This window comes from Oncorhynchus masou, chromosome 28 (genome assembly GCF_036934945.1).
Source record: "Oncorhynchus masou masou isolate Uvic2021 chromosome 28, UVic_Omas_1.1, whole genome shotgun sequence".
Classification (NCBI taxonomy): domain Eukaryota; kingdom Metazoa; phylum Chordata; class Actinopteri; order Salmoniformes; family Salmonidae; genus Oncorhynchus; species Oncorhynchus masou.
In genome coordinates, this window is record NC_088239.1 from 12,930,292 (window position 1) to 12,950,123 (window position 19,832).

At 45.4% G+C, this 19,832-nt stretch overlaps 1 protein-coding gene across 7 annotated transcripts in view; it reads right to left on the reverse strand.

Moving 5' to 3' along the window:
- LOC135517169 (protein AF-10-like) overlaps positions 1–19,832 on the reverse strand; it is an 89,836-nt gene that overhangs the window by 22,414 nt on the left and 47,590 nt on the right. For all 7 annotated transcript variants that reach the window (XM_064941233.1, XM_064941235.1, XM_064941231.1 and 4 more), the window contains 3 exons: positions 9,318–9,413; positions 8,204–8,525; positions 5,039–5,743 (listed from right to left, as the gene is read on the reverse strand). In XM_064941233.1, coding sequence (XP_064797305.1) covers positions 5,039–5,743; positions 8,204–8,525; positions 9,318–9,413 — 1,123 coding nt within the window. The remainder of the gene's footprint in view (positions 1–5,038; positions 5,744–8,203; positions 8,526–9,317; positions 9,414–19,832) is intronic.

The following is a 19,832-nucleotide window of genomic DNA, read 5'->3' on the forward strand; positions in this document are numbered from 1 at the left end:
TAACATATGTTAACCATGTGAATGTGACCATTAACATATGTTAACCATGTGAATGTGACCATTAACATCTGCTAACCATGTGTATGTGACCAATAACATCTGCTAACCATGTGAATGTGACCAATAACATCTGCTAGCCGTGTGTATGTGACCATTAACATCTGCTAACCATGTGAATGTGACCAATAACATCTGCTAACCGTGTGTATGTGACCATTAACATCTGCTAACCATGTGAGTGTGACCAATAACATCTGCTAACCATGTGAATGTGACCAATAACATCTGCTAACCGTGTGAATGTGACCAATAACATCTGCTAACCATGTGTATGTGACCATTAACATCTGCTAACCGTGTGTATGTGACCATTAACATCTGCTAACCATGTGTATGTGACCATTAACATCTGCTAACCATGTGAATGTGACCAATAACATCTGCTAACCGTGTGAATGTGACCAATAACATCTGCTAACCGTGTGTATGTGACCATTAACATCTGCTAACCATGTGAATGTGACCAATAACATCTGCTAACCATCTGTATGTGACCATTAACATTTGATTTGATTTGAATTAAAGGCAAAATGTAGATTTCTGTGAAAATAGATATACCCAAAAGTAATTATTTTTCACGAGGTGGCCATAAACAATAACTGGTAATGCTGCATAGTTTTAGAAAGGTCTGGAACTCACATTTCTGGTTAAAAAAAAATGGTATAAAATGTAGTCACTTTTGAGAATACAAGCTAAAGTACATAGTACAAATATTACACAAATATGAAAATGCATATAATTGTTTTCCTATTCAACAAAAGTGGGGCAATAGGGCTTGCAATTACTGAAATGCTTTTCTGACAGACACCATTCAAATGTGTGCAGACTCGTCACAACTTCAACTTTAAGCTCGAAGTGATTTCGTCCGTCTGTGACTAAGATAAAGTGGCCTTCATTTAAATGATTTGAAAAAAAATCTGTTTAGAGCTATAAATCCCATTTGAGATCACAGCGAAATGAAAGGACTGCTATTGTTGCTTCCGCTAGATTCTCCCGATTCATATGCGCTATTGCAAGCGCACTTATGAGTTTCACACGCACAGGAAATCCTCTCTTTGTCTGGATAGGCCAGAAATGTAACGTGTTGCTCCCTATGCAAAACACTGATTTCCCGTGTCTATGAAACACAGCAGTGCTTGCAATAGCGCATATGAAAATCGGGACAACCACTGATTTTAGGGAGTTTAAGGCGTTTGACGTTGCACCGTTCACAGAGCTCGCGGTACACAGACATATTAGAGGGAACCGGTCCTATATAGAGGACTATACATCGAAAAGGTTATGAAACGAGCAATCGGAAGTTAACTCTGTACAGATATAACATTATTATAAGTCTTGTCATTGAAAATACTAAATGTATTGGCATATTGTTACCTGTCCCCTACTTATTGGTCCACCTACACATATCCATCCCAAAGCTAGGCTACAGTACTACTGGCTGAACGGTGAGGCTACATTTCTCATGTCTACACAGGAACACATGTAGCTAACATGCTTTTATGGCCTCTAGTGAATCATCAACAACACATAAGAAAGGATGGCTGGGGATGTGTGTGGGGGGGGGGGGCAGTCGCATTAGCTCAGCTACATCAGTGTAGGACTGTCCGATTGGGAATCAATCAAAAGTGATCAATAAGGACTTAACAACATCATCCCCCATCCATCCTCCTCAGGCCAGGGACCTACCACATCTAAGCCTGGGCTCACCCTCACCAGGAGAGATGTACTAAGTTTAGAGAGGGTAAACCAGGAGAGATGTAGTAGGTTTAGAGAGGGTAAACCAGGAGAGATGTACTAGGTTTAGAGAGGGTAAACCAGGAGAGATGTAATAGGTTTAGAGAGGGTAAACCAGGAGAGATGTAATAGGTTTAGAGAGGGTAAATCAGGAGAGATGTACTAGGTTTAGAGAGGGTAAACCAGGAGAGATGTAGTAGGTTTAGAGAGGGTAAACCAGGAGAGATGTACTAGGTTTAGAGAGGGTAAATCAGGAGAGATGTAGTAGGTTTAGAGAGGGTAAACCAGGAGAGATGTACTAGGTTTAGAGAGGGTAAATCAGGAGAGATGTACTAGGTTTAGAGAGGGTAAACCAGGAGAGATGTAGTAGGTTTAGAGAGGGTAAACCAGGAGAGATGTACTAGGTTTAGAGAGGGTAAACCAGGAGAGATGTACTAGGTTTAGAGAGGGTAAACCAGGAGAGATGTAATAGGTTTAGAGAGGGTAAACCAGGAGAGATGTAGTAGGTTTAGAGAGGGTAAACCAGGAGAGATGTACTAGGTTTAGAGAGGGTAAACCAGGAGAGATGTAGTAGGTTTAGAGGGTAAACCAGGAGAGATGTACTAGGTTTAGAGAGGGTAAACCAGGAGAGATGTACTAGGTTTAGAGAGGGTAAACCAGGAGAGATGTAGTAGGTTTAGAGAGGGTAAACCAGGAGAGATGTACTAGGTTTAGAGAGGGTAAACCAGGAGAGATGTACTAGGTTTAGAGAGGGTAAACCAGGAGAGATGTACTAGGTTTAGAGAGGGTAAACCAGGAGAGATACTACACTGAACAGCAGCCAACATATCAGACGGCTGGAGCCCTGCCTGTAAAACGTGAAGCCTACTTTAACCCAAGCTGCCCTCCTGATGACATTAACCAGCACTGATTAACCCCCCACCCAGACACACCCCGTATTATCAAACATTAACCCAACCAAGATATAACCCCCATTTAGCCCCCAACCATCACACACAACAATCTGTCAGATTAACTATTTATCTGTCAGCGGGAACGGCAGGAGACAGGATGGAGGGATGAGATTAACGACAAGAATCTCCATTACCGCCCCACATTAACCCCCAGCTAAATATTTACAGTACACACACACACACACACACACACACACACACACACACACACACACACACACACACACACACACACACACACACACACACACACACACACACACACACACACACACACACACACACACAGCCTTCAGAAAGCATTCACACCCCTTGACTTTTCCATCTTTTGTTGTGTTACAGCCTGAATTTGAAATTGATTAAATTGAGATTTTTTTGTTCACTGGCCACACAATATCCCATAATGTCAAAGGGAGGTTTTCCAATGCCTCGCAAAGGGCACCTATTGGTAGATGGGTCAAAATAAAAAAAGCTGACAATGAATATCCCTTTGTGCATAGTGAAGTTATTAATTACACTTTGGATGGTGTATCAATACACCCAGTCACTATAAAGATACAGACTCCTTCATAACTCAGTTGCCGAAGAGGAAGGAAACCACTCAGGGATTTCACCATGAAGCCAATGGTGACTGTAAATAGTTACAGAGTTTAATGGCTGTGGTAGGAGAAAACTGAGGATGGATCAACAACATTGTAGTTACTCCACAGTACTAACCTAATTGACAGAGTGAAAAGAAGGAAGAATCCAAATATTCCAAAACGTGCATCCTTTTTTGCAAAAAGGCATTAAATTAATACAGCAAAAAAAATTGGCAAAGTAATTAACTTTTTGTCCTGAAAACAATGTGTTAAGTTTGGGTCAAATCCAATGCAACACATTACCGAGTACCACTCTCCATATTTTCAAGCATAGTGGTGGCTGCATCATGTTATGGGTATGCTTGTAATCGTTAAGGAATCAGAAGTTTTTCAGGATAAAAAAAAGAACAAGGAATGGAGCAAATCACAGGCAAAATCCTAGAGGTTCAGTCTGCTTTCCACCAGACACTGGGAGATGAATTCACCTTTCAGCAGGACAATAACCTAAAACACAAGGCCAAATCTACACTGGAGTTGATTACCAAGAAGACAGTGAATGTTTCTGAGTGGCCGAGTTACAGTTTTGACTTAAATCTGCTTGGAAATCTATGGTAAGACCTGACAATGGTTGTCTAGCAATGGTCAACAACCAATTTGGCAGAGCTTTAACATTTTGAAAATAATAATGGGCAAATGTTGCACAATCCAGGTGTAGAAAGCTCTTAGAGACTTACCCAGAAAGACTCACAGCTGTAATAGCTGCTAAAGATGATTCTAACATGTATTGACTCAGGGGTGTGAATACTTATGCAAATGGTATATTTTCTTTGTTTTCATGTAAATAAACAAATTAATAACAATAATTCTAAAAACATGTTTTCACTTTGTCATTATGGGGTATTCTGTGTAAGTGGGTGAGAAATCAACACAATTGAATCAATTTTGAAATCAGGCTGTAACAGCAAAATGTGGAAGTCAATAAGTCAAACATTGAGAGAGCCTACAGAACAGGGGAGAGGCAAGAGAGAAAGAGAGAGGAGGGTAAAGGAAGGAATGAGAGAGGCATGGATAAGAGGGAGGAGTGGAGAGATTAAAGAAGGAGAGAACGAGAGAGAGAGAGAAATGGGGGGAACAAATATAGTGAGGAATAGAGAGGGAGAAAGAGAGAGAAATACAGAAAGAGAAACAGAGAGAGAAAAGGATGCAACTAGACATTTCCTGCAGCAGAAGGGAACTCCAAAGAATTGACGCGGTTGCCAAGAAACAGAACACAAGATGAAACGAGACAGAGAGCACCTCGCACGCATGCACGCGCGCGCGCGCGCACACACACACACACACACACACACACACACACACACACACACACACACACACACACACACACACACACACACACACACACACACACACACACACACACACACACACACACACACACACACACACACACACACACACACACACACACACTGTTGTCCAGCAGGGTTCACAGCACTCTAACCTTCCCCTCCTCTCAAACTGGGAGAGTCTACTACAACAACCTCTAATGGCCTGTTCATCCCTTAGGCAGCTCTCTCCCATTGAGTCCTGTACTGCTTTATGGTCAGTCCTGTACTGCTTTATGGTCAGTCATCGTCTCCACCACGGCATTACACGGCAATGAAAGACAGAGTGAGGAAAGTGGTGGTTTGTGTGTGTGGATCCTACCGGTCCCAGAGGGAGTAGAGGTGACTCCATCAATCTGCACACTGCCGTTCCTCAGTAAGGAAGGAGACTTCTGGATCCCACTGCTGACACCAACACACAGCAGACCTCCTCTCTCTCCTCCCCTCTCACCTCCACCGGGCCGGCCTGGCAGAGCGCTGGTAGAGGAGGGGGAAGGAGAGGAGGATGAGGTGGAGGAGAGAGAAGAGGACGATGAAGGGAGAGGTAGCGGTGCTGTGTGGTGCTCAGGTCCGTCTGTAGCCATGCCGTCAGGAGCATTGAAGCAGGGTCCATATCGGTTCCTCCAGTTTCCTCTCTTCTTCTTTCCCTTCACTCCTTCTTCTCCTACTTCTCCCCCCATCCCTGGCCCAGAGGAGGAGGAGGCAGCAGAGGAAGAGGAGGATGATGAGGAGCGCTTGGAGCCGGCCGAGGCAGCAACGTTCCCCGTTGGCTCACTGAGAGAGTTCTCGTACAGTTTTCCGCCGGCTACGCCACCGCTGGCAGGAAGCGACATCATCGAACCGAAGGTGCTGAGCGACGCCATGCCCTCCGAGGACGTGAGCTCACTGGGCTTCACGAGGCAGCGGCTGAACGAGGGCGGGGAGAAGGAGTCCCCGCCTCCAGAGCGCAGCAACGGATCAGAGAAGCCCAGGAAGTCAGAGGTGGGAGGAGTCACGGTGGAGGACGTCTTATTTGACAGCAGAAGGGCTGGGAGAGAGAGGAAAAGCTGTTTGCAGACTTAATACACACACACACACCTTTGGCACTGCTAGACACATGGAAGCACCAGTAACAGATAACATAGTTATTTTTGCTCTCCGTCTCTTTTCCCTCAAATATACATCTCCTTGTTCCTCAGTCTCTAGTTGGACTGGGAGAATCTCTAATAGTCATCTCCTTGTTCCTCAGTGTCTAGTTGGACTGGGAGAATCTCTAATAGTCATCTCCTTGTTCCTCGGTGTCTAGTTGGACTGGGAGAATCTCTAATAGTCATCTCCTTGTTCCTCGGTGTCTAGTTGGACTGGGAGAATCTCTAATAGTCATCTCCTTGTTCCTCAGTCTCTAGTTGGACTGGGAGAATCTCTAATAGTCATCTCCTTGTTCCTCGGTGTCTAGTTGGACTGGGAGAATCTCTAATAGTCATCTCCTTGTTCCTCAGTCTCTAGTTGGACTGGGAGAATCTCTAATAGTCATCTCCTTGTTCCTCAGTCTCTAGTTGGACTTGGAGAATCTCTAATAGTCACCTCCTTGGTCCTCAGTCTCTAGTTGGACTGGGAGAATCTCTAATAGTCATCTCCTTGTTCCTCAGTCTTTAGTTGGACTGGGAGAATCTCTAATAGTCATCTCCTTGTTCCTCAGTCTCTAGTTGGACTGGGAGAATCTCTAATAGTCATCTACTTGTTCCTCAGTCTCTTGTTGGACTTGGAGAATCTCTAATAGTCATCTCCTTGTTCCTCAGTCTCTAGTTGGACTGGGAGAATCTCTAATAGTCATCTCCTTGTTCCTCAGTGTCTAGTTGGACTGGGAGAATCTCTAATAGTCATCTCCTTGTTCCTCAGTGTCTAGTTGGACTGGGAGAATCTCTAATAGTCATCTCCTTGTTCCTCAGTCTCTAGTTGGACTGTCATCTCCCTTGTTCCTCAGTCTCTAGTTGGACTGGGAGAATCTCTAATAGTCATCTCCTTGTTCCTCTCTAGTTGGACTGGGAGAATCTCTAATAGTCATCTCCTTGTTCCTTTGGACTCTCTAATAGTCATTCTCCTTGTTCCCCAGTCTCTAGTTGGACTGGGAGAATCTCTAATAGTCATCTCCTTGTTCCTCAGTCTCTAGTTGGACTGGGAGAATCTCTAATAGTCATCTCCTTGTTCCTCAGTCTCTAGTTGGACTGGGAGAATCTCTAATAGTCATCTCCTTGTTCCTCAATCTCTAGTTGGACTGGGAGAATTTCTAATAGTCATCTCCTTGTTCCTCAGTCTATAGTTGGACTGGGAGAATCTCTAAATAGTCATCTCCTTGTTCCTCAGTCTCTAGTTGGACTGGGAGAATCTCTAATAGTCATCTCCTTGTTCCTCAGTGTCTAGTTGGACTGGGAGAATCACTAATAGTCATCTCCTTATTCCTCAGTCTCTAGTTGGACTGGGAGAATCTCTAATAGTCATCTCCTTGTTCCTCAGTCTCTAGTTGGACTGGGAGAATCTCTAATAGTCATCTCCTTGTTCCTCAGTCTCCAGTTGGACTGGGAGAATCTCTAATAGTCATCTCCTTGTTCCTCAGTCTCTAGTTTGACTGGGAGAATCTCTAATAGTCATCTCCTTGTTCCTCAGTCTATAGTTGGACTGGGAGAATCTCTAATAGTCATCTCCTTGTTCCTCAGTGTCTAGTTGGACTGGGAGAATCTCTAATAGTCATCTCCTTGTTCCTCAGTGTCTAGTTGGACTGGGAGAATCTCTAATAGTCATCTCCTTGTTCCTCAGTCTCCAGTTGGACTGGGAGAATCTCTAATAGTCATCTCCTTGTTCCTCAGTCTCTAGTTGGACTGGGAGAATCTCTAATAGTCATCTCCTTGGTCCTCAGTCTCTAGTTGGACTGGGAGAATCTCTAATAGTCATCTCCTTGTTCCTCAGTCTCTAGTTGGACTGGGAGAATCTCTAATAGTCATCTCCTTGTTCCTCAGTGTCTAGCTGGACTGGGAGAATCTCTAATAGTCATCTCCTTGTTCCTCAGTCTCTAGTTGGACTGGGAGAATCTCTAATAGTCATCTCCTTGTTCCTCAGTATCTAGTTGGACTTGGAGAATCTCTAATAGTCATCTCCTTGTTCCTCAGTGTCTAGTTGGACTGGGAGACCCTTATCCCACTAGATGCAACTTACAACACGTCAGACCTCCAGAGTTGCCCCCTCAAGGCTGAAATACACACACATGCTGCCATAAAGGGTCAGAGGTCAAGGGAGACTGATGGAGTCTGAGTGTCCCTCTCTAGTGTCTCTGTGTGTGTTGTTTGTGTGTGGCAGAGATTACAGGAGCTAGGATCTAGCCAGGGAGATGACGGTCATACACTACCGCTGGCACTCTGGACAACATCCAACAACTGTCATACACACACACAGGCATTCACAAACGACACACGCACAAACACACGTACAGATGTAAACAGTGTATCAAACCTACCTTGATGAAAGGTTCCAGTGGAGGAGGCGGCAGTGGAGGAGGTTGCCATAGTGACCACAGCAGAGGCGAGGGGCTTCCCAGGTGTGAGGGACTTGCGTCCCCGCTGAACACCAATCCCATGGCAAATGCTCTTTTTGCCCTGTTTGACCTCCGACCCTTGTTTGCTCTCTGACCCCATGGAGGGGGCGTCCTTAGCACTCCCGGAGTGCACAGGCACTTCCTGGAAGTTGGCGGTGGTGAAACGGGCGGCACTGTCATCCAATCGCTTCTGAGATGAGATGGGCAAAGAGGAGACTCCTCCTCCACCACCGCTGCTGTAGCTCTGGGAGATGGTTGAGGAGAGGAGGGGAGGGAAGAGGATGATTGGAGAGGAGAGGGAGGGAAGGAGATGAGGGAAGGAGAAGAGAGGAGTGGAGAGGAAAGGAGAGGTGTGGAGAAGAACGGAAAGGAAAGGAGAGGAGTTGTGGAGAAGAAAGGAAAGGAAAGGAGAGGAAGAGTGGAGAAGAAAGGAAAGGAGAGAGAGGAGTGGAGAAGAACGGAAAGGAGAGAGAGGAGTGGAGAAGAACGGAAAGGAGAGAGAGGAGAGGAGAAGAAAGGAAAGGAAAGGAGAGAGGAGTGGAGAAGAACGGAAAGGAGAGAGAGGAGTGGAGAAGAACGGAAAGGAGAGGAGTGGAGAAGAACGGAAAGGAGAGAGAGGAGTGGAGAAGAAAGGAAAGGAAAGGAGAGAGAGGAGTGGAGAAGAAAGGAAAGGAGAGAGAGTGGAGAAGAAAGGAAAGGAGAGAGAGGAGTGGAGAAGAACGGAAAGGAGAGGAGGAGTGGAGAAGAAAGAAAAGGAAAGGAAAGGAGAGAGAGGAGTGGAGAAGAAAGGAAAGGAGAGAGAGGAGTGGAGAAGAAAGGAAAGGAGAGAGGAGTGGAGAAGAAAGGAAAGGAGAGAGAGGAGTGGAGAAGAAAGGAAAGGAGAGAGAGGAGAAGTGGAGCATGAGAGAGGTCAGTCCAGCCCAAATGCCTAACAGAGCTAGTCAATGTTCACCTCACATTAAACCCACATAGTGAGATGGAGAGACAGAGAGAAATAGAGGGAGAGAAGCAGGGCGGAAAGGAGTAGTGGGCTCACCTTGTCTGAGGTGACCATGAGAGTTGGAGCGAGGGTGGGGGAAAGCTCTAGAATCTTCTTGTGTTTGGGTTTGTGTCTCTCCCTCTCTTTGTGTTTCTGAGGAGAGAGAGAAGGGAGGGATAAGCATTACGGAAGGGCAGGAAAGTGGAGGATGAGACAGATGAGTGTTTGGGTTGGGCATCTCTTATGGAAGAGAGAAAGAGAAAATGTATCTTTAATTCCCAGCCCCGGACTGAGCTGAAAGGATGGCTCTACCACAATGAAAATAAAATAACCACACAGTGTTTAAGACAGAAGAGAGTTTCAAATCTCTGCCATTTAGCAGACACATGGTTTTCTGTCTTCCCAGTGAGAGATTCTACCCAATCCATGGCCTAATCCCCTCAAAACTCAATTTACACCCTCAGTTGCACACGTACATGTAGCTACATGCACACACACACACGCAGAGGTGCAACTTTCACCGGGGACGGGGGTCATGCCCCCCACCATTCTGAAATTGCATTTTTGCCCCCCCACCTACAGTTTTATCATGGCAATGTGATCCAAAACCCCGGCAACAGAGTGCTTCAGGACCATATGGACGCCTCCGTGCCGTCGGGTACGCTGTTTGGAGTGTTCAGCTGGGACCACACGGACACCACAGGGCGGGCTGAGAGGAGGTGTGGAGGCAAGGCTTCTGGAAGGCTGGCTAATATTTAGTTGATGGATGTAGCTGGCAGGTTAACTGCCGTTTAACTTAACAGAAAAAAACTAGTGGTTATTAGCAGTGCTGAGTTAGTATTGTCAATGATATGTAAGGTTAGCTAATGTTTCATCCCCTCTCCACTGAGGTGAATGAATACACTAGCAGCGCCCAGGCCAGGTCAGCGCTAGCCTCTAGTTATCTGTCAGATAGATAGTAATAATAGCCACTTCTTATCGCTAACAGCTGTTGTTTGTAAGGAAATGTGTTGTAGCCGTTGTTTTGTCCCGTTTCACTAGAAAATGATCTTGGCTCGCTTTCGCCAGTTGATTTATTGTTTGAGAGAGTTGGCAAAAAAATTGGTTAGCGTAATCTATTCTTGTTGCATCAATCTCCTTAGTCCTGAATCAAAACGACGAAACCATCAGCCAACCGATTTAAGATTGATGTTCTGACGTTACAATGTTAGTTTTATTAGTCAGTATGGCAATTTAACGTTATTGTTCAGTCAGGTTCCCTCGCTAATTCCCTACTTTTCACACTGACAGTAATAAACAGCTCTAACGTTACAGGCTTTGCTGTCATGGTGCACAGTAGAGGTCTGCGGGGACCGACCTCTTCATCCTGCTCCCGGCCGCAACTGCTGGCTTTCTGTCCGCAAGAACGGCTCCCAGATCCAACCTCAGTCCCGCAGTGTTATTTTAGGCGTGTGTGTCGCAGCTCACTTGCCAGCCATGGTTCCAGCAATTTTGCGCCCTACAGGCAATATCAAATGCACAAACATAATTTCAGAAATAGATTTTAAATTACATGAGATTCTCACATGTCCCTCACATTGTAATACTGGTCTATATCAGCCAATATGCTAGATATAGTTTGAGGAGAGCAGAATTGGAGACACTTTCTATTGAGCTATTTTTATAGCCTACTATTTAAGAGTGGGAAAATGTTGTATGACTAAAGTGAAAACGTGCCCACGTCAAGGGAGATACCTATTTAGCCAATCCCAAGCTGCTGGGCTGCTCAGTCCAGGCCCTGGTGGTCTGCTGTACTGTTGTCACTCTGGCCTTGACCTGACACACCTGAAACCAATAATGAATGTTTCACTAAGATCCTAAAGCTGAGTGGGGTGTGTTGGAAAAGGGGAATCCTAGTCAGTTGTACAACTGAATGCATTCAACTGAAATGTGTCTTCCGTATTTAACCCAACTCTTCTGAATCAGACCGGTGCGGGGGGCTGCCTTAGGTCGACATCCACGTCAACCCACTGTTCCCCGGGTGGTGTTAACTGCCTTGCTGAGGGGCAGAACGACACATTTTTACCTTGTCCCTCTGGGATTCGATCCACCAACCTTTCGGTTACTGGCCCAAAGCTCCAACCTGCTATGCTACCTGCCGCCCCTCAACGGGGAGCTGCAGAGGGGTGGACACTTAGGGACAGGGCGGGGTGACCCAGCTATGTTGTGTGTAAGTAAAAGAGCTCTCTGGTACTATTAGTCCTATGAGAAAAATGATATGGAGGATTTGCTGTGTGTGTGTTAATGTACAGTCAATGTCGGAAGTTTACACCTTAGCCAAATATTTAAACTCTGTTTTTCACAATTCCTGACATTTAATCACAGTAAAAAAAATCCCTGTCTTAGGTCAGTTAGGATAACCACTTTATTTTAAGAATGTGAAATGTCAGAACAATAGGAGAGAGAATTATTTAATTCAGCTTTTATTTCTTTCCTAGTGGGTCAGAAGTTTACATACACTCAATTAGTATTTGGTAGCATTGCCTTTGAGTAGTATAACTTGGGTCAAATGTTTCAGTTAGCCTTCCACAAGCTTCCCACAATAAGTTGGGTGAATTTTGGCCCATTCCTCCTGACAAAGCTGGTGTAACTGAGTCAGGTTTGTAGGCCTCCTTGCTCGCACACGCTTTTTCAGTTCTGCCCACAAATTTTCTATAGGGTTGAGGTCAGGGCTTTGTGATGGCCACTCCAATACCTTGATTTTGTTGTCCTTAAGCCATTTTGCCACAACTTTGGAAGTATGCTTGGGGTCATTGTGCCTTCGTAAGACCCATTTGCGACCAAGCTTTAACTTCCTGACTGATGTCTTGAGATGTTGCTTCAATATATCCACATACTTTTTATTCCTTATGATGCCATCTATTTTGTGAAGTACACCAGTCCCTCCTGCAGCAAAGCACCCCCACAACATGATGCTGCCACCCCCGTGCTTCACGGTTGGGATGGTGTTCTTCGGCTTGCAGACCTCCCCCTTTTCCCTCCAAACATAATGATGGTCATTATGACCAAACGGTTCTATTTTTGCTTCATCAGACCAGAGGACATTTCTCCAAAAAGTATGATTGTTGTCCCCATGTGCAGTTGCAAACTGTAGTCTGGCATTTTTATGGCAGTTTTTGAGCAGTGGCTTCTTCCTTGCCGAGTGGGCGTTCAGGTTATGTCGATATAGGACTTGTTTTACTGTGGATATAGATACTTTTGTACCTGTTTCCTCCAGCATCTTCACAAGGTCCTTTGCTGTTGTTCTGGGATTGATTTGCACTTTTTGCACCAAAGTACATTCATCTCTAGGAGACAGAACACGTCTCCTTCCTGAGCGGTGTGACGGCTGCGTGGTCCCATGATGTTTATACTGGTGTACTATTGTTTGTACAGATGAATGTGGTACCTTCAGGCGTTTGGAAATTGCTCACAAGGATGAACCAGACTTGTGGAGGTCTACAATTTTTTTCTGAGGTCTTGGCTGATTTCTTTTGATTTTCCCATGATGTCAAGCAAAGAGGCACCGAGTTTGAAGTTAGGCCTTGAAATACATCCACAGGTCACCTCGAATTGACACAAATGATGTCAATTAGCCTATCAGAAGATTCTTAAGCCATGACATAATTTTCTGGAATTTTCCAAGCTGATTAAAGGCACGGTGAACTTAGTGTATGTTAACTTCTGACCCATTGGAATTGTGATTCAGTGAACTATAAGTGAAATAATCTGTCTGTAAACAATTGTTGGAAAGATTACTTGTGTCATGCACAAAGTAGATATCTTAACCAACTTGCCAAAACTATAGTTTGTTGACAAGAAATTTGTGGAGTTGTTGAAAAATGAGTTTTAATGACTACAACCTCTGTGTATGTAAACTTCCGAATTTAACTGTGTATTTGAGGTGTATGTGGGATTTTAAAGTTTTGTTTATGTTTCCAAACCTTTCCTTTAAAAATATATATATAATTTTTTTAAAGGTGTGAACTGGGAAGGAAATTGTGTTGGGAGAGAGATCAGTTACTGACTAGACTGGTGGGGGTTGTGCATGCAGGCGGCTCGGGTTGGCTGGTCGTTGTGGCTGAAATGTGATATAGAGGAGGTCTTAATAAAGACAATCAAAAGTCTGTATTTTTTCAACAGTTGTTCATTAGCTAGGCAATTGGTTAAAGGTGCAACAATATTTATTACTGAATTACCTTTGATCTAGTTCAGTCTTATCAATCACTGAAACATATTTAATAATGATTAGTTGCCTAGCTTGATGACTGTGGGCATTTTTGCTTACTTTTTGTTCTCAATGGAGAAGACATTGGATTGTGTAAAAATCCAGGAAACGTGGCACCCCTGCACAGACCTACACACACCCTCACTCACCGCACACTCTCAGCGAACACCTCGATCACACACACACATCCGCAGTCATGTCCATGTGCACACACACACACACACACACACACGCACGCACACACACACACACACACACACACACACACACACACACACACACACACACACACACACACACACACACACACACACACACACACACACACACACACACACAACCTGCAGGTGGAAAAATATGTAGTGATTCTCTGAGACGGCATTGAGATTCAAACATGCTACCGGCACACAGAAGCACCATGACAACCATCGGCACTCCTCCCAGCATCCCTCTATCGTTCGCTTTTCTCTTCCTCAATCCCTCTGTTCTACTCCTGTCTTTCTCTCCACCAACCCTCTTCCTCAATCCCTCTATTCTACTCCTGTCTTTCTCTCCACCAACCCTCTTCCTCAATCCCTTTGTTCTACTCCTGTCTTTCTCTCCACCAACCCTCTTCCTCAATCCCTCTGTTCTACTCCTGTCTTTCTCTTCCCTGTATCTCCCAGTACTTCCTGTATCTCCCAGTGTGTTTCGAGGCTGGTAGCACATTGTAGCTAACTACACGTGTGTGTGTAACAAGAACTATTTGGTGTAACAAGACGTTTTCTCCATGGCGCTCAGGGGCTGTGGTACATTGAAGTAATCCTTGCAACAATTACCACCTGGGTGATATTTTTCTAGGCGCACTGGAGCTCCTACATTAAAACTCCAGGTCGCACAGTAAAATATTTTGGCAGATATGCAAGTAAAACGGTCCCACTGTAGAGCCCTGTGTGGATTCCCTTGTTCTTTCTCAATAACATTCCAGTGGTAGCAGTTGATGGACAGAGTTAGGCTGAGAGGGTTGAATGTCCACACATGTTCCGATATCCACTTCACTTGACACACAGAGGCTCCCCACCCATCGGAGCAGGAGACATGGAGGAAGAAGAGGGCGGGGGGGGGGGGAATAATCCTCACCAACCCGGCAAGAATTCCCATGTGCAGTTTCCTGCAGGCTCTCTGACCAGCTGGTGTGTGTGTGTTTCCTGCAGGCTCTCTGACCAGCTGGTGTGTGTGTGTTTCCTGCAGGCTCTCTGACCAGCTGGTGTGTGTATGTTTCCTGCAGGCTCTCTGACCAGCTGGTGTGTGTGTGTTTCCTGCAGGCTCTCTGACCAGCTGGTGTGTGTGTGTTTCCTGCAGGCTCTCTGACCAGCTGGTGTGTGTGTGTTTCCTGCAGGCTCTCTGACCAGCTGGTGTGTGTGTGTGTTTCCTGCAGGCTCTCTGACCAGCTGGTGTGTGTGTGTTTCCTGCAGGCTCTCTGACCAGCTGGTGTGTGTGTGTTTCCTGCAGGCTCTCTGACCAGCTGGTGTGTGTGTGTTTCCTGCAGGCTCTCTGACCAGCTGGTGTGTGTGTGTTTCCTGCAGGCTCTCTGACCAGCTGGTGTGTGTGTGTTTCCTGCAGGCTCTCTGACCAGCTGGTGTGTGTGTGTTTCCTGCAGGCTCTCTGACCAACTGGTGTGTGTATGTTTCCTGCAGGCTCTCTGACCAGCTGGTGTGTGTGTGTTTCCTGCAGGCTCTCTGACCAACTGGTGTGTGTGTGTTTCCTGCAGGCTCTCTGACCAACTGGTGTGTGTGTTTTCCTGCAGGCTCTCTGACCAACTGGTGTGTGTGTGTTTCCTGCAGGCTCTCTGACCAACTGGTGTGTGTGTTTCCTGCAGGCTCTCTGACCAGCTGGTGTGTGTGTGTTTCCTGCAGGCTCTCTGACCAGCTGGTGTGTGTGTGTTTCCTGCAGGCTCTCTGACCAACTGGTGTGTGTGTGTGTGTTTCCTGCAGGCTCTCTGACCAACTGGTGTGTGTGTGTTTCCTGCAGGCTCTCTGACCAACTGGTGTGTGTGTGTTTCCTGCAGGCTCTCTGACCAGCTGGCGTGTGTGTGTGTTTCCTGCAGGCTATATGAGCGACCGGTGTGTGTGTGTGTTTCCTGCAGGCTCTCTGAGCGACCGGTGTGTGTGTGTGTGTCCTGCAGGCTATATGAGCGACCGGTGGAAGGAGAAGCTTTTAGTCCTCATTGTTATTTAGCTGGGGGGTTTGGAAATAGGTAGGCACACACATCTGGAATGTGGAGGGAGGGGGGTTAAGGATAGAGGGTTATGGGACCTCTTGCTAATGCAAATCAGGTTGTGTAACAAAAGCCAGGGCAAAGAAGGAAACACTGGGGGAACTAGACAGCTGTGCCAACTCTGCTTTTTCCATGCATGTGCACACACACATTTCATCACTGTTTTACAAAAAAAGTGTCACCCCAAAAAAAACCTGGTAATAGTCTCACTCATGAGTCTAGTTGACTGACCATGTAGCCCAGGAGCATGCTTCATGACCTCACTTAGTACATGGTGTCATTGAGAATGTCAGCTAAAAACTCAAGCTCTCGAAAAGATCAAGTTCAGAAAATCAATTACTTTCTTTTGCAGTACAAAAATAATGTAATTTTAAAAATTAACTACGACTGAAATACAAAAAGCATGACTACTGGCACGTTATCCAATCAGAAGACCACAGGACTTTTATCCAATGGGGTGGAGCAACCAGGAGTAGACCAATCGGGTGAGGAAAACAGATTGATGAGTGTGTGACTTCCTCTGATGTCATAATGAAAAAAAGGATGCATGGCCAATGACTGTGGACCTGTTCATACACCTGGACTCATCTGTGTAAGCAGGAAGCCGCCCCACTGTGTACAAGGCTGCAATATTACTGTGCACCCTTCACTGATTTACATCTAGTAATAAAAGAGGGATCTTACAGGGTCGGATAGGTGAAAGCTCGGGTTCCACTACATAGATTCCACCTACACTGGCTCGGGTTCCACTACATAGATTACACCTACACTGGCTCGGGTTCCACTACATAGATTACACCTACACTGGCTCGGGTTCCACTACATAGATTACACCTACACTGGCTCGGGTTCCACTACATAGATTACACCTACACTGGCTTGGGTTCCACTACATAGATTACGCCTACACTGGCTCCGGTTCCACAACATAGATTACACCTACACTGGCTTGGGTTCCACTACATAGATTACACCTACACTGGCTTGGGTTCCACTACATAGATTCCACCTACACTGGCTCGGGTTCCACTACATAGATTACACCTACACTGGCTCGGGTTCCACTACATAGATTCCACCTACACTGGCTCGGGTTCCACTACATAGATTACACCTACACTGGCTCGGGTTCCACTACATAGATTACACCTACACTGGCTTGGGTTCCACTACATAGATTACACCTACACTGGCTCCGGTTCCACAACATAGATTACACCTACACTGGCTTGGGTTCCACTACATAGATTACACCTACACTGGCTTGGGTTCCACTACATAGATTACACCTACACTGGCTCCGATTCCACGACATAGATTACACCTACACTGGCTCCGGTTCCACAACATAGATTACACCTACACTGGCTCCGGTTCCACGACATAGATTACACCTACACTGGCTCCGGTTCCACAACATAGATTACACCTACACTGGCTCCGGTTCCACGACATAGATTACACCTACACTGTCATCTTAGATCAATGCTAACTCTGAGGGAGGAGGGATGCATGTGTAAGGCGCTCTACCTCACACAGTGGTGGCGTAGTCGGTGGGGTAACGCTGACTGGTTTATAAAGTGTCGGTTGTTGGTTAGAGATCAAGATCCTTGGTGCCTGACAACAATTCAAAGGACATGACCTCACTCATGCCAAGTAACTCATCTCGGCATTCCTATCCTTAGCTGTCTCTAATTCTTTGCTGTGTGTTGTTCCCTCTGTCTACAGTGTCTGTGGGTGTGTGTGTGTATATATATATATCTGCTCAGAGAGGGCGTATGGTTGCTGTGTGTTGTTCCCTCTGTCTGCAGTGTCTGTGGGTGTGTGTGTGTATGTATATATATATATATCTGCTCAGAGAGGGCGTATGGTTGCTGTGTGTTGTTCCCTCTGTCTGCAGTGTCTGTGGGTGTGTGTGTGTATATATATATATATATCTGCTCAGAGAGGGCGTATGGTTGCTGTGTGTTGTTCCCTCTGTCTGCAGTGTCTGTGGGTGTGTGTGTGTATATATATATATCTGCTCAGAGAGGGCGTATGGTTGCTGTGTGTTGTTCCCTCTGTCTGCAGTGTCTGTGGGTGTGTGTGTGTATATATATATATCTGCTCAGAGAGGGCGTATGGTTGCTGTGTGTTGTTCCCTCTGTCTGCAGTGTCTGTGGGTGTGTGTGTGTATATATATATATATATCTGCTCAGAGAGGGCGTATGGTTGCTGTGTGTTGTTCCCTCTGTCTGCAGTGTCTGTGGGTGTGTGTGTATATATATATATATATATATCTGCTCAGAGAGGGCGTATGGTTGCTGTGTGTTGTTCCCTCTGTCTACAGTGTCTGTGGGTGTGTGTGTGTATATATATATATATATCTGCTCAGAGAGGGCGTATGGTTGCTGTGTGTTGTTCCCTCTGTCTGCAGTGTCTGTGGGTGTGTGTGTATATATATATATATATATATATATCTGCTCAGAGAGGGCGTATGGTTGCTGTGTGTTGTTCCCTCTGTCTACAGTGTCTGTGGGTGTGTGTGTATATATATATATATATATATCTGCTCAGAGAGGGCGTATGGTTGCTGTGTGTTGTTCCCTCTGTCTACAGTGTCTGTGGGTGTGTGTGTGTATATATATATATATATCTGCTCAGAGAGGGCGTATGGTTGCTGTGTGTTGTTCCCTCTGTCTGCAGTGTCTGTGGGTGTGTGTGTATATATATATATATATATATCTGCTCAGAGAGGGCGTATGGTTGCTGTGTGTTGTTCCCTCTGTCTACAGTGTCTGTGGGTGTGTGTGTATATATATATATATATCTGCTCAGAGAGGGCGTATGGTTGCTGTGTGTTGTTCCCTCTGTCTGCAGTGTCTGTGGGTGTGTGTGTATATATATATATATATCTGCTCAGAGAGGGCGTATGGTTGCTGTGTGTTGTTCCCTCTGTCTGCAGTGTCTGTGGGTGTGTGTGTATATATATATATATATCTGCTCAGAGAGGGCGTATGGTTGCTGTGTGTTGTTCCCTCTGTCTGCAGTGTCTGTGGGTGTGTGTGTGTATATATATATATATCTGCTCAGAGAGGGCGTATGGTTGCTGTGTGTTGTTCCCTCTGTCTGCAGTGTCTGTGGGTGTGTGTGTATATATATATCTGCTCAGAGAGGGCGTATGGTTGCTGTGTGTTGTTCCCTCTGTCTACAGTGTCTGTGGGTGTGTGTGTATATATATATCTGCTCAGAGAGGGCGTATGGTTGCTGTGTGTTGTTCCCTCTGTCTGCAGTGTCTGTGGGTGTGTGTGTATATATATATCTGCTCAGAGAGGGCGTATGGTTGCTGTGTCCGTCACAGTCACGTAGAGATATGTTGGGTGTTTCTTACCTTGTGGTCTCGTTGGTCAGAGGGTTTATCACAGCAGTGAGCCCTATTACCTCCCGCCATGCTCGCCCACTTAAAGGTATAGAGGAACTACGCGTTACTGACGTAGACCCATGCTAAATATAGACGACATAAATAAATCAAATCTAAATACAAAAATAAATGAAGAAATCCTCTACAAAGGGTAAAGGAACAGAAGACCTAAGCTAAATAAAGACCAAATAAATAAAGCTAAATATAGGCTTTACTTATGAATAAATTAACTAAACAGGCAGAGGACCAGGAAACACAACCATTACTTAGGGCAGCACTGACTACATGAGTGGGTATGGATACAGAGACCCACGAGCCACTCACCATGCATTCATATTTCTGTTGCTCCCGTCCTCATCCAGATCAACCATTCCTGCTCTAGGGCCACGACAGTCGTGGCATTTTAAAATGACGGTTATTGACCGCGGTCACCGTGACAACCAGTAGAACATAAAATAAAGTGTACTTGCGTTTTCTCCTCCTCTGCTCCTGACTGTGTTTTCTGCCATAGAAATGAAGTGAAGAAAACGGGCCCATTCAACTCAGTGATGGCAGTCATTGTTTCTTCATCTCAAACAGCAAGTAACACGGTCTGTGTTTACAAACTTTTAGAAAGACAATTGTTCCTCAATGTAGCCCATTTGAAAAATCTTTCAAGCTCTCTCTCTC